The 13711-nt window shown below is 43.7% G+C and overlaps 1 protein-coding gene across 1 annotated transcript in view; it reads left to right on the forward strand.

Moving 5' to 3' along the window:
* Positions 1-448: 448 nt before the first annotated feature.
* Positions 449-13711, forward strand: part of LOC124545562 (tenascin-like) — a 164720-nt gene continuing 151457 nt past the window's right edge. The window contains exon 1 of the mRNA XM_047124512.1: positions 449-551. Within this exon, the coding sequence (XP_046980468.1) occupies positions 491-551 (61 nt within the window). The 5' untranslated portion in view covers positions 449-490. The remainder of the gene's footprint in view (positions 552-13711) is intronic.

The raw sequence follows: 13711 nt of genomic DNA on the forward strand, positions 1-13711 counted from the left end.
ACAAATTTAGTTTGTACTCGCATAACCGTACTTTTGTTGATAAGCTGGGGTGTGGTACGTGATGTCAAACGTATGTTGGAACTCAGGAAACACTACGCTCACCTTACTGCCTGGATCGGTGGTTTTCAGAATGTCAGGAGAGAAAAACGTAAATTACGTTCCTCGTGACCGATTTTTTTGGAATCCATGCTGATCTGCCTGGAGGAGGTCATTCAATTTCTCCCTGATCGTCACATTTTGCATAAGTTCAGTTGTTGCTCGAGTCCAGAAATGAATGCCGTGAGATGTGTGCGAACGTCTGGCAGACGGAATGTACTAATTCTCAGACACGGTGCACGGCGAAATATTTGATCGCCGAGACGGCCAGATGTCTGATAGGACGGCTGTGCTGATAACGCGCCGGCCGCACCCGTCTGCTGCTCCAGCCGTTGCTTAGTTCGCCGCTCGCTGCAACCGCACAGGAACGCAACGCAACCCACCACAAGGCACCATGCGCCTCCAGCTGCTCCTGGCCGTCGCTCTCACCGTCGTCTGCTGTGCATTCGCCGCTAGTGAGTACTCTCCTCTGAAACTGTCTCCTTTTGCAGGAGGTTTCTTTTGTTGAAAATCAGCAATCTCCATTTTGTTGTTACCGCAGCAGGCGTCTTCTCTGCGTACACTCACATTCCAATTACGATATCTACAGCTCGGACCATCACACACATACACACACACACAAACACACACACGCGATTTTTCCTATGTTTATCTGGGGCAGTAGCATCATTGTTCCAGAAGATAAACTGAAAATGAACCAAATCCATCGGTTCCGATCAAGGTTTCTAGAAGGCTTCCCACGATCATCGCACCAATGCCGGAACTGTAGACCGCCTTCCAAACTTTCGAAAATTAAGAACTGGTTATCGGGATGTTTGACTGCCCAGTTTCCCGAGTAGGGAATGAAAGATGTAAATAAAAGTACGAATTTTACTCTACAAATCACTGACATGTAAAGGGTATTGATCGTGTCCCACGGGAAGCTCTCTGGATCATACTAAAGAAAACTGGGTGCCCTGACAAAATTGTCAGTTTGATTCGGCAGTTTCATGAAAACATGATGGCAAAAATCCGCCATGAGGACAAGCTCTCAGAACAGTTTCCCGTGACATGTGGTGTAAAACAAGGCTGTGTTCTGGCTCCCACACTCTTCTCACTTTACTTCGCAGTTGTTATGAGAGACGCTACCAAAGCCTGTAGTAATCAAATTAGTCTCGACACAAGGACAGACAAAAGTGTCTTCAACATCTCTCGCCTCAGAACAAAAAGTCGCGTAACAAAACTATCCATCTTAGAGATTCTCTACGCGGATGATGTATGCATGATGGCTAATTCTTGCGAAACTCTTCAAACTTACATAAATCTGCTAAATGCCTCCTGCAGAAGATTTGGCTTAGCCATTAGCATCACTAAGACGCAAGTTCTCAAACAGCCTCTTAGAGGTCTTAATGCAGATGACTCCAGTATTGAGATAAATAACAAACCCTTGCAAAATGTGTCAAATTTCAAATACCTGGGAAGCCAAATTAGAAGTGACAACAGCCTGACAACGGAAATCGCAGCGCGTATAGCCAGCGCAGCCTCAGCCTTCGGTAAGCTTAATGACCGAGTATGGAAATCACATGATCTCAAACTACAAACAAAAATTGCAGTCTACAAAGCAGTAGTATTATCCACCTTACTCTATGCCTCGGAAACCTAGTGCTGTTACAAAGCTGACATTAAGAAGCTAGATAAATTTCATCTTCGATGTCTGAGATCAATGCTGCGCATCAAATGGGAAGACCGTGTCCCAAACACGGAGATTTTGCGCCGCGTGAAACTGGCTGGTATTGAAGCTTTAATAATGAAACATCAACTGAGATGGAGTGGTCACATAGTACGCATGGATGACAGTAGGCTACCTAAAGCGGTGTTCTACTCGCAGCTCTCGTGCGGGAAGAGGAGGAAAGGTGGTCAACACCTGCGATATAAAGACACCATTAAACGCCACCTTGCAGCCTGTGGCGTTCCAAGCAACCGTTGGGAGGAGCTAGCATTGCGCCGATCGGTGTGGCGATCAACTGTACATAAGATCATCGAACAATTCGAGCAAAAGCGTCTAATGAACCTGGATGCTAAAAGAAAGCTCCGAAAATCTCAGCTCAAGCCTGTCTACACGTATACTTACAACTCTGCTGGTCAACTTCACTGTGCTTCATGCAACAGGATATTCAAAGCGAAATTCGGATTCGCGAGCCACATCCGAGCCTACCACAACAAGGACAGAGAAGACTGACGGAGTCGCTGTAGCCGGACACAGCGAGGAGGACATCATTTTTATTCTACTGCATCATGCTGTTTCTTGGTGTCTATCTGAAATATGGAGAGCAGGAAGAACGACTGCTTATAGCTCTCTCTAGTCGGAAAATGTCATATCATACTGTGAAGATATACGATCATTCTCCTAAGCATTTAGTGTCTCCTTAGATTGTCAAATAATGACCACTGTCACCTTTGGTCTGCCTAGAAGCAGTGAGATGAGGAGAGGGGAGACGTGGGAGGCTGTCAATGTAAGTGGTAATGAAAGGATAGATCTGTGTTAGTAAGTTGGTTTATTCGTGCTTTGCATTAAATCTTTCATGTTAGAATGTCTATCCAGAAAGATAAAGAATTAATTAATTATTCGCCAATCAAAAAAGAATCAATGAGGGTATATAATGTGGTGAAACACGTGCATCGTTCTCGTGAGTGCATAATAATGATACCCTAAATATGATACATTTCAAAGACAAAAATGCTGTCCATTGAAATAAAGTATTTAACTAGACAGATATCACGTAGTAATAAAAGTAGTGTCTAAAATTAATTGCTAACATTATTTTACGGAATATCTTTGCCAGATATTATGTTAAAAGGAAATACTTACACTGTTTAATAACAGGCAGAAAAGCGTAAAATCAACGAATGTAACCTGTTGCACTCTTTCGATATGTGACGTACATAATACTAACCAAATGTGACCTACAACAGTCACAAATTGTCGGGGTCTTTTTCGGACCAAAGATTTAACTACAAAGAAACAGTTTTTATGTGGATGTAGACTTCTCATCCTCCAGATATGCTTTTTATGGACGTTTTATTATAACTGGGTAAAATAGTTTTGATTACATCATGGCTCGTAGAACAATAACTTGAAATTTTAGCAATGGGGTCAGAAAACACCCCAGGTACGCAACACGTGAGTAAAAAATATGAATTATTCTGGAGATCATTAATCTCGTGCTTAGATTTGTTTAAATACATAACAAAACTTTCTACATCAATTGCTCCTGTTTACATAACTAATTACTTAAACGTGAAGTTTCTTAAAATGATCTGAGAGTATCGGTTTCTTAAACTTATATGACAGGTTCCAATTTATACTGCCTGACGAAAAAAACGAAGCACCCAAGACATGGTTTGATGTAATTTCGTACATGTACACACAGTCGACGGGTAAGGTGTAGTTGGGTGAATAGGAGGTGTGGACAGCGTCAGAAGTTGAGTGTCTACTGTGAAGGTCACGGAGATACAGCTTACTCGTTTAGGCGTTATCATCACCTGGCAGAGTTTGAAGGAGCCGCATTGTAGGTCTCCATTTTCACGGATGAACAAATCGTGCAGTATCCGGATTTCTGAAGAATTCTGATGTGATAGTGGCCCGATGGTGGACTGCATTGAAACGTGAGCTCAGGTATGCTCGTCGTCAAAGTTCCAGTAGACCACGTTTGCTTTCACATGGGAGGATTGTGCACCAAGGACATCAGAACCGCTTCACGTCTGCACTTTCCATCTGAGAACAAGTAATGGACCCCACGCAACATCCTGGGTCATCCTGCACCATTGGTCGGAGATTAGCAGCAGCTCGACCAAGGAATTAATATCCTATGCATGGGTTGCAGTTAACAGCATAACACAAACGAGTGTGTTTGGTGTGTGCCGTGACTGGGAAAGATGAACTTCTGATGAATGAAGTCGTATCGAACTCAACGGTAACTTGTGTTTCTCCACTACCCCAGATGATCATCATTGGAGAGTACGGAAGCAACCTACGGAGAGGTCCTAGTCTTAAAATGTTTTGGAGAGGCACAGCTGTGGCAATCCCAGCGTCATGGAGTGTTACTTCAGGCCACGGCTGGTAGTGATGAAGGGAATTCTAAAGACTCAATAGTAATTCACGGACATTTAAGTCCTCTTGTGCTACCTCTCACGCGACACTATCGAGGCCATTTTTCAACAGAACAGTGCTCGTCCACAAATGTCACGTATCTCTATGAACTGACTATACGATGTTTGGGTACTCTCGTGGCCAGTAAGAATCCCAGATTCCATGTGTAGGGCCAGACTGGACGTCAACTTAGTACCATTGCCAGTATCCTGGATATCAAGAACCAGTTGCAACATTTGTGGGCCAGCTCGCGTCAGGGCAGAATACAACGGCTTCATGACACCATTCCCAACCAAATCGGGACATACGTCCAGGCCAACGTCATTCTGATAAGTGGACTACTTATACTGTGGCGTTCTTTGGAAGTTTCACTCGATTATGAAATCACTGAAATAGCAGCATGTACCCTCTCAACCTGTGAAGTTCCATTTCATTTCCCGTTCTGAGGGCTTCTTAACTTTTTCAGGCAGTACATTATCAATGATGAAATACACTGAAGAGCCAAAGAAACTGGTACATCTGTCAAATATCGTGTAGGGCTCCTGCGAGCTCACAGAAGTGGCACAACACGACGTGGAACGGACTCGAATAATGTCTGAAGTAGTGCTGGAGGGAAATGACACAATGAATCCTGCAGGGCTGTCCATAAATCCAATAATCTCTTCTGGAGAGCATGTTGCAAGGCATCCCAGATATGCTCAATAATGTCCATGCCTGGGGAGTTTGGTGGCCAGCGGAATTGTTTAAACTCGGAACAGTATTCCGGAGCCACTTTGGAATTGCCCAAGTCCGTCGGAACGCACAATGGACATGAATGGATGCAGATAATCAGACAGGGTGCTTACGTAAGTTTCACTTGTCAGAGTCGTATCTAAATGTGTCAGGGCTCCCATATCATTCCAACTCCATGCGCCCCACACCATTACATACATAGCCTCCACCAGCTTGAACAGTTCCCTTCTGACATGAGGTTGTCTCCATATCCGAACACGCCCATCCGCTCGATACAATTTGAAACGAGGCTTGTCCGACCAGGTAACATGTTTCTAGGCATCAACAGACCAATGTCGGTGTACACTGGCTCAGGCGAGGCATGAAGCTTTGTCTCGTGCAGACAGCAAGAATACACGAGTGGGCCTTCGGTTCCTAAAGCCCATATCGATGATGTTTCATTGAATGGTTCGCACGCTGACACTTCTTGATGGCCCAGCACTGAACTATGCAGCCGTTTATGGAACGGTCGCAGTTGTCACGTTGAACGATTCTCTTCGGTCGTCGTTGGTCCCGTTCTTGCCCGATCTTTTTCTGGTCGCAGTGCTGTGGGAGATTTGTTGTTTTACCGGATCCCGGATATTCACGGTACACTCGTGAAATAGTGGTACGGGAAAATCCCACTTCATCGCTACCTCCGAGATGCAGTGTCTCGTCGCTCGTGCGCCAACTATAGCACCACGTTCAAACTCACTTAAATTTTGATAACCTGACACTGTAGCAGCAGAAATCGATCTAACAACTGCGCAAGACACTTGTCTTATATAGGCGTTGCCCACCGCAGCGCCGTATTCGGTCTGTTTACGTATCTCTGTATTTGAATACGCATGCCTACATCAGTTTCTTTGGCGCTTTAGTGTAACTCAACAATACATTAACAGGAAAATCTAAATGCTTCACCTAAGCCTAAGTGACTTACTTTATGTCCAGTTAATTCTTTCCTGATTGCTAGATACTTACTTGTACCTTTATTTTTGTAAACAGACATGTAAGTTGAGGAAAAAATCAACTTAGTGGTAGCGTTAGGTAAAACTTTTACTATAGCTTACCCTGATAGCCATAGGTGTTACCAATCTATTTACGGAGATGGTCAAGTGCTACCAACGTACTTGAAAATGTTGCCTTGAGCCAAACGCGTTTCTATTACTTGTCAGATATCCCAACGACTTTTGGTACTGTTACACTATAATAGTGTAACATCGACGTAGTTAAGATTGCAAGAGAATTTAGTTGCTGATTTCTCAGTGTTCATGATGGCATGCTCGATGAATCAACGAAAACAGAATCGATTTTATGTGTGTCCAAATGAAATGTGATCATGCAGTCAGTCAGCAAATAACAAGAAGTTTTGTGATGTATATCACTTAAGAAGGGACCAAATTAAGATTGGCTATTGGACCATATTTTCTGGTATTACCTTCAGAAATAAATCGGATTTCGTAACAGCCGTTGCTGTTTCAAAATACGTCTAATGTACCTCTCATTTGAGTTATTGGAAAAGAAAAAACGAAAAAACGGGGCACGGTCCAGCTTGCGTGAAATGAGTGGCAAATATTGAGAGTAACTTGGTTTTTTAATCGCATGCCACTGTGAGAGAGTTTGTCGTGATGTAGAAACCGAGTGTATGGGTACAGTTATGAGTGTAGCTGATGAATATCCTCACGTGGGATCTTCAAAACTGATAATCAACTGGTTCAGTAACATGCACAAGAAGTAAGGGCTAGGTGATGGGACACAGATCTATTGTACTAAAGAAAGAGGACAGTTTTCTTGCTTCCAGATAGAACGACCTTGACCATAAGCCATTGGAGAACCCGGTAAATACTGACTGGTGCGTTTTCAATTTTGGCGTTGCACCCAACACAGATCTTGTTCAAATTACACAGGAAAAATATTAACAGTTGTTTCCTTTCAGGCGTTAGAAAACATCGCAGCTAACTTATAATGATGCTTCGTGTCTGGAAGAGACGAAGCAACATAATAAACTCAGTGTTATTATGGGTGTCCAACATATTTGCCGACATTATTAATGATGTTCAACGTCATTTAGCGAATTGAAATTTGTTCAATTGTTAATTCTTTCTGTTGTTCCTCCTCGTCAATCTGTTTCGTTCGCTTTATTTGCATTTAAATAATGGTAGTCGTGACAGAAACTATTTCTTCGTCACGCCCAACAATTTTTTTAGGCAAAACGACATCTGGTGCTCCACAGGGTCTATTATTCTCTTTAGTAACGCTATTATTCAACTACTGATTCATAAACACCTCCACTATCGGTTGCAAATGGTGAGGTATTCTACACTGTTTCCAAGACCAGAGACTTTTCCTCCATCAGGATTTTGTGTAGTGTAGTGGATTTCACTAGCAATGGTCCACTAGGACTGAAGAAATCTGTGAAAAGTTTCTCCATAGCTAGCTTATCTTCTCCTTTCAAATGCTGTGCTTCCTAGCGTATTGCAGACGTATTGACAGTGTGTTTATGGCACAGGTTCATATTTGACTTATCAAAATCGTTCTCATCCAGCACTTCCAGACTGGCAACTCATAACTTCTTTGCTGAAACAATCTCATTGCGCCAAAATCACCCATACTATCCAGAACCATATAATCTCTATTCACTTCATGCACACACGTCATGCTCCTATGTATATAACGACGCAATGAACCAAATTCGTCATTCTTTCCAAACGCTCCTACTAAACACAACGTATTACTCGGTAGGTCGGTACCCAATCTTACCAAAAGTAGTTTCTCTGTGCATTTCAGTACTCTGTCAATGAACTAAGCCTTAATGATTCTGTACATCGTGGGTGGCCAAGATTTCCCCAGGCCCAAGTGCCAAGGCGCTCAGCCTTGCTTCACATTTTGTCTGCACACCAAGGGTGGCCAAGATTTCGGCTCACGGGCCAGCACCAGGCCTGAGTGCCAAGGCACTCAGCCTTGCTTCACATTTCATCACCACACCACACTGCCTGAGCGCGGGGAGGGGGAAACGGCGAAAACAGTTAACGCACCAGATTTAAATGACAGCACAGTCACACTGAATGAGACTTGCTTTTATATTTCACATCTCTCATTATCTTTGACACACTGAAAACATAAAATAATTTTTATTTGTTACAAATTGTAGGCATACAGAGAGCCGCAGACAACTTCACAGAGTTTCGCACTCAAGTTGCCACATAATCATAGCTTTTTAGTTTCATAATCGAAAATAGGTCTTTCACGTAACTATGTAGATCGAAATATTGCAACACTTTTGCATACTCATTATAGAGACATGGAAAATCTACCTGAGGACAGAAATGTAGACGTCCTGGACAGTTTTGATGTAAAAAGACTTGTCATTGAAGCTGGAATTCCTTGCCGTTCCATCAGTTACGATTGCACATCCACAGGGCACTTTCAGTTGAAACGGTAAACAGTCTCGTAAGCAGCTCTAAAAGAGATGTAGGACTGACACCGTCTTCAGAACATTTGTTAAACTATCCCTTTAATTCTTGCAAGGCCACAATGAATTCTCCAAACCTCGCGCATTCTTTAACACCAGTGAAATTTTGGAAACTGTGTCTCTTCTACAACGCGATCTTCTTTTTAAATGCATCGGCATCAAATAACAAAGAAGATACTATGCAATGTTTTACTTTGGATAGCGTGCACGCAAGTCCGCTTAAAATGCAAAGTCTACAATCAATTCCGGATGATCTAATTTTAGTTCCTGAACTGCCTTTTCCTTCATAAATTGAACAACAGCGAGTTTTAAATCGAAAAGTCGTTCATGGCGTGCCCCTCGAAAACAAAATTCTTTCCAATAATCTATGAAGTATCTACACTCTTAGTTCATTTCCACTGAAAACTGTTGCAGCTGACTATGGAATAATGGATGCGACTTCAGGAATTTTGCTGTTCGTAACACCAATTTTTTCAAGTGCTTATTGACTGAAAATTTAACACCAAATACTTCTTGATGTACAGGACAATGAATCCCGTCTGTCCATCGTTGTTATTGTTTGCTCTTTCATTGTCGTCTTAATGTTTAAATTCTCTCTGCATGGTACTGTAATGTCGTTTGACAGCAAATAAGTAGTATCAGTCGCTTATGCGAACTGAAGATTCTCATCTCTCTCTTCTGTAATTCGTATTTATTTTAATGGATCGGGACTACAGATCGCTAGATAGCCTCTTTTTGCGAAAACAGCCACTGAACCTGTGAACGCCTTTGGTGTCAAGAACAAATAGCAAGGGGTAAACAGTGCTGACACCGCGATTCTGAGAACTGTTGTGCCGATCGAAAAATGCCGCACCGCAATGCTTAATGAAATGTCTTGCTTTTCTGGGTACTTCCGAGAAGGACCGAACAAAGCCGAGCCTTGGCATGCCTGCAGGCCGCACACGCTGCAAGCCCAAAGTTTTGCACACGTTGGCCGGCCCCGATGTACTCATTATTTGCTTCTACCCTAACGATAGGGAACCTTGTGACAGTGTATCATCTCTTCTCCCAGCAGGAACAATGTCCCAGTGAATTCAACAGATCAATTTCTGTGTGATGTTTATTTATTTGCTCGTTATTCGACTGAGAATAGTATTTAGACATTCACTCACCGTCCGCCCCCGGTAGCTGAATGTTCACCGTCACGGTAGCTCAGCGTGTTCGGTCAGAGGGTTAGCTGCTCTCTGTAACAAAAAAACTGAGTTAATGGATGAACGACGAACTTAAACGGATGTCTTACGGCGTCCGCTCCGCGCAGGTGCAACGAACAAAATGAGATTATTTTTAAAAAAAGGGCCAGTGTGACGGATTGTCAATCCTCTGGGCCCGGGTTCGATTCCCGGCTGGGTCGGGGTATTTTCTCCGCCCAGGGCCTAGGTGTTTGGCTGTCCTCATCATCATCCTGTCATCCCCATCGACTGCAGGTGGCCGAAGTGGCGTCAAATTGAAAGACCAGCACCCGGTGAACGGCTTGCCCGGTGGGGGGCCCTAGCCATACAATTAGATAAAAAATTCACTCATCAAACAGTACAAGCCTAAGATATTGAAATATCACTAGTTGGTATTTTTTGTGATTTTACCAAAGTGTTTGACTATGTAGATTGTGTCACTCTGTTAGAAAAACTCAAGTTTTATGGAACTAATTACTTTTTTCACACAGCTCGTTTGAATCATACTTAACAAAGTGCAATAAGCTGGACTGAATAAATCAAACAATGTTTTAAGAGTAGAAAATTTTAGTGAACGGGCATAAAATACACTCCTGGAAATTGAAATAAGAACACCGTGAATTCATTGTCCCAGGAAGGGGAAACTTTATTGACACATTCCTGGGGTCAGATACATCACATGATCACGCTGACAGAACCACAGGCACATAGACACAGGCAACAGAGCATGCACAATGTCGGCACTAGTACAGTGTATATCCACCTTTCGCAGCAATGCAGGCTGCTATTCTCCCATGGAGACGATCGTAGAGATGCTGGATGTAGTCCTGTGGAACGGCTTGCCATGCCATTTCCACCTGGCGCCTCAGTTGGACCAGCGTTCGTGCTGGACGTGCAGACCGCGTGAGACGACGCTTCATCCAGTCCCAAACATGCTCAATGGGGGACAGATCCGGAGATCTTGCTGGCCAGCGTAGTTGACTTACACCTTCTAGAGCACGTTGGGTGGCACGGGATACATGCGGACGTGCATTGTCCTGTTGGAACAGCAAGTTCCCTTGCCGGTCTAGGAATGGTAGAACGATGGGTTCGATGACGGTTTGGATGTACCGTGCACTATTCAGTGTCCCCTCGACGATCACCAGTGGTGTACGGCCAGTGTAGGAGATCGCTCCCCACACCATGATGCCGGGTGTTGGCCCTGTGTGCCTCGGTCATATGCAGTCCTGATTGTGGCGCTCACCTGCACGGCGCCAAACACGCATACGACCATCATTGGCACCAAGGCAGAAGCGACTCTCATCGCTGAAGACGACACGTCTCCATTCGTCCCTCTATTCACGCCTGTCGCGACACCACTGGAGGCGGGCTGCACGGTGTTGGGGCTTGAGCGGAAGACGGCCTAACGGTGTGCGGGACCGTAGCCCAGCTTCATGGAGACGGTTGCGAATGGTCCTCGCCGATACCCCAGGAGCAACAGTGTCCCTAATTTGCTGGGAAGTGGCGGTGCGGTCCCCTACGGCACTGCGTAGGATCCTACGGTCTTGGCGTGCATCCGTGCGTCGCTGCGGTCCGGTCCCAGGTCGACGGGCACGTGCACCTTCCGCCGACCACTGGCGACAACATCGATGTACTGTGGAGACCTCACGCCCCACGTGTTGAGCAATTCGGCGGTACGTCCACCCGGCCTCCCGCATGCCCACTATACGCCCTCGCTCAAAGTCCGTCAACTGCACATACGGTTCACGTCCACACTGTCGCGGCATGCTACCAGTGTTAAAGACTGCGATGGAGCTCCGTATGCCACGGCAAACTGGCTGACACTGACGGCGGCGGTGCACAAATGCTGCGCAGCTAGCGCCATTCGACGGCCAACACCGCGGTTCCTGGTGTGTCCGCTGTGCCGTGCGTGTGATCAATGCTTGTACAGGCCTCTCGCAGTGTCCGGAGCAAGTATGGTGGGTCTGACACACCGGTGTCAATGTGTTCTTTTTTCCATTTCCAGGAGTGTACAAAGGAAGTCCCACAGGGATCAATTTTGTATCTGTTCCTAATCCTTATATACGCGAATGACTTTCCGCTTGACATTAAACGGGCAGAATCTGTAGTTCGTGCAGATGATATTAATGTAATAGTTAGTGCAGATTGTAATAATGTAATAATTACTCCAATCAGAGAGGAAGAAAAAGAAGAGAGTCTAAATGATATTTTCCAAATAATTATAAAGTGGTTATCAGAAAAATGACTCTCCTTAAATTTTGAAAAAGACATTATATTCAGTTTTGTATAACAAATAGTCATACCAACAATTCATGTAGCATATGAGCAGGAGTCAGTAAATAGGGTGGAATGCTACAAACTTTTGGGTGTACATCTTGATGAGAACTTGATATGAAAGAAGTGTATTATGGATATTCTCAATCGACTAAGTTCAATTGCGTTTCCTCTTTGTATAATTCCTCACCTTGGAAACAAATGAATTAACCTACCGACGTATTTTGCAAATTTCCATTTAATTATGTCTTACGAAATAATTTTCTGGGGTAATTCTCCGTTTATAGCACTAATTAAAGTTAAAATCTTCTGGGTTGTTAGGCCATGTCATATTTTCTTCCAAAATAATCGACATTTCCTCCACACTGCTGGGATCTTCTTCAGGATGTTACGGTGTCCACTATTGCTAGAACAGTTTACTAGTAATATCCTGAAGAAGATCCCAGCAGAGGGGTCGAAATGTCGATTATTTTAGGAGGAAATTTGACGCGACCTAACTATTGCGAGAACAGTGTTCTAGCAACATCATGAAGAAGATCCAAGCGGAGGGGTCGAAACATCGATTATTTTAGAAGGAAATATGACGCAGCCTAACAACCCACAAGATTTTAAGTCAAGTGATAACGACCACGAAAGCCTGTAATCTTACATAAAGTACTGATTGCACATAGGCGAACAGTAACAATAAAATGTGGTGTTTACCCGCAATCGTCATGTAGACACTTCTTCAAGGAGCTAGGAATTTTAACTATGCCACTACAATAGAGATATTCGTTAATGAAGTTCGTCATGAATAATTCATCAAAATTTGAGAACAGCGAGGTTCACAATTACAACACTAGAGGGAAAAATTACTTTTGTTACCCGTTATTAAAGCTGTCAATTCCTCAGAAAGGAGTTCAAAATGCGGCAACGAAAATCTTTGATCATTTTTCCAATAACATAAAATGTTCGATAGATAGCAAAGCAAATTTTAAACATAACTGAAAATCATTTCTCTTGGATAATTCCTCATATTTCATGGGCGAATTTCTTTTTAAATACTGGTAGCCCGTAGAAAAATAAATAAATGAATAAAAACTAATTTTAATTGTGGTTGTATGCATAAGACTAAATATAAGAAGTTCAGACTCACCAATGACAAATGAGCCCCCACGCTCAATAAATATTTTTGCACCACCCCACTGCACTCCTCCTCAATACACTCTTACGTAGCATTAAATTTTTGTAGTAATACCGTATGGCAGTTTGGGGCCCCTTTTGGTGTTTAAAGAACGCGCACCGGATCCTCGTCCACTCCTTTTTCTATTTCTACAATCCCGTGTGCGCCGTCCTACAGCTCCGCACTCACGGCATTGTGGCTGGCGGCACGGGTTCAGAACGTGGCCTACAAACCCATATCTATAATATTTTACTCCCGTGGAAGAAAAAACATTGTCTGTCTTGCACCCGCCTCGCTACTCATATACAGCGCTGAACGAGCCCTTTTTTGAGCTGCTCAAATGTATGTGCTTTGTTCAGCTTCTTATTGTACCTTATGTACATTACGTTTCCGCCTCACCCACTAAGCGTAATTTGGACATTTGTAACCGTACTCTGTGCGTCCAGCTACCCAGACCTGCATCAGCTTCCAAATTATCTATGAATGATGACAGATCCTCCATTGTCTTGCCCGAGAAAGGTGTAATCAGACTAGCCGCAGTCGAATCCAATAAAGGTGTAGTTACACTGGATGATGCTTTTGTTTCGTTCATATTCTCTGACTTTGTTGCATACGACCTT

This window comes from Schistocerca americana, chromosome 1, assembly GCF_021461395.2.
Source record: "Schistocerca americana isolate TAMUIC-IGC-003095 chromosome 1, iqSchAmer2.1, whole genome shotgun sequence".
NCBI classification, from domain to species: Eukaryota; Metazoa; Arthropoda; class Insecta; order Orthoptera; family Acrididae; genus Schistocerca; species Schistocerca americana.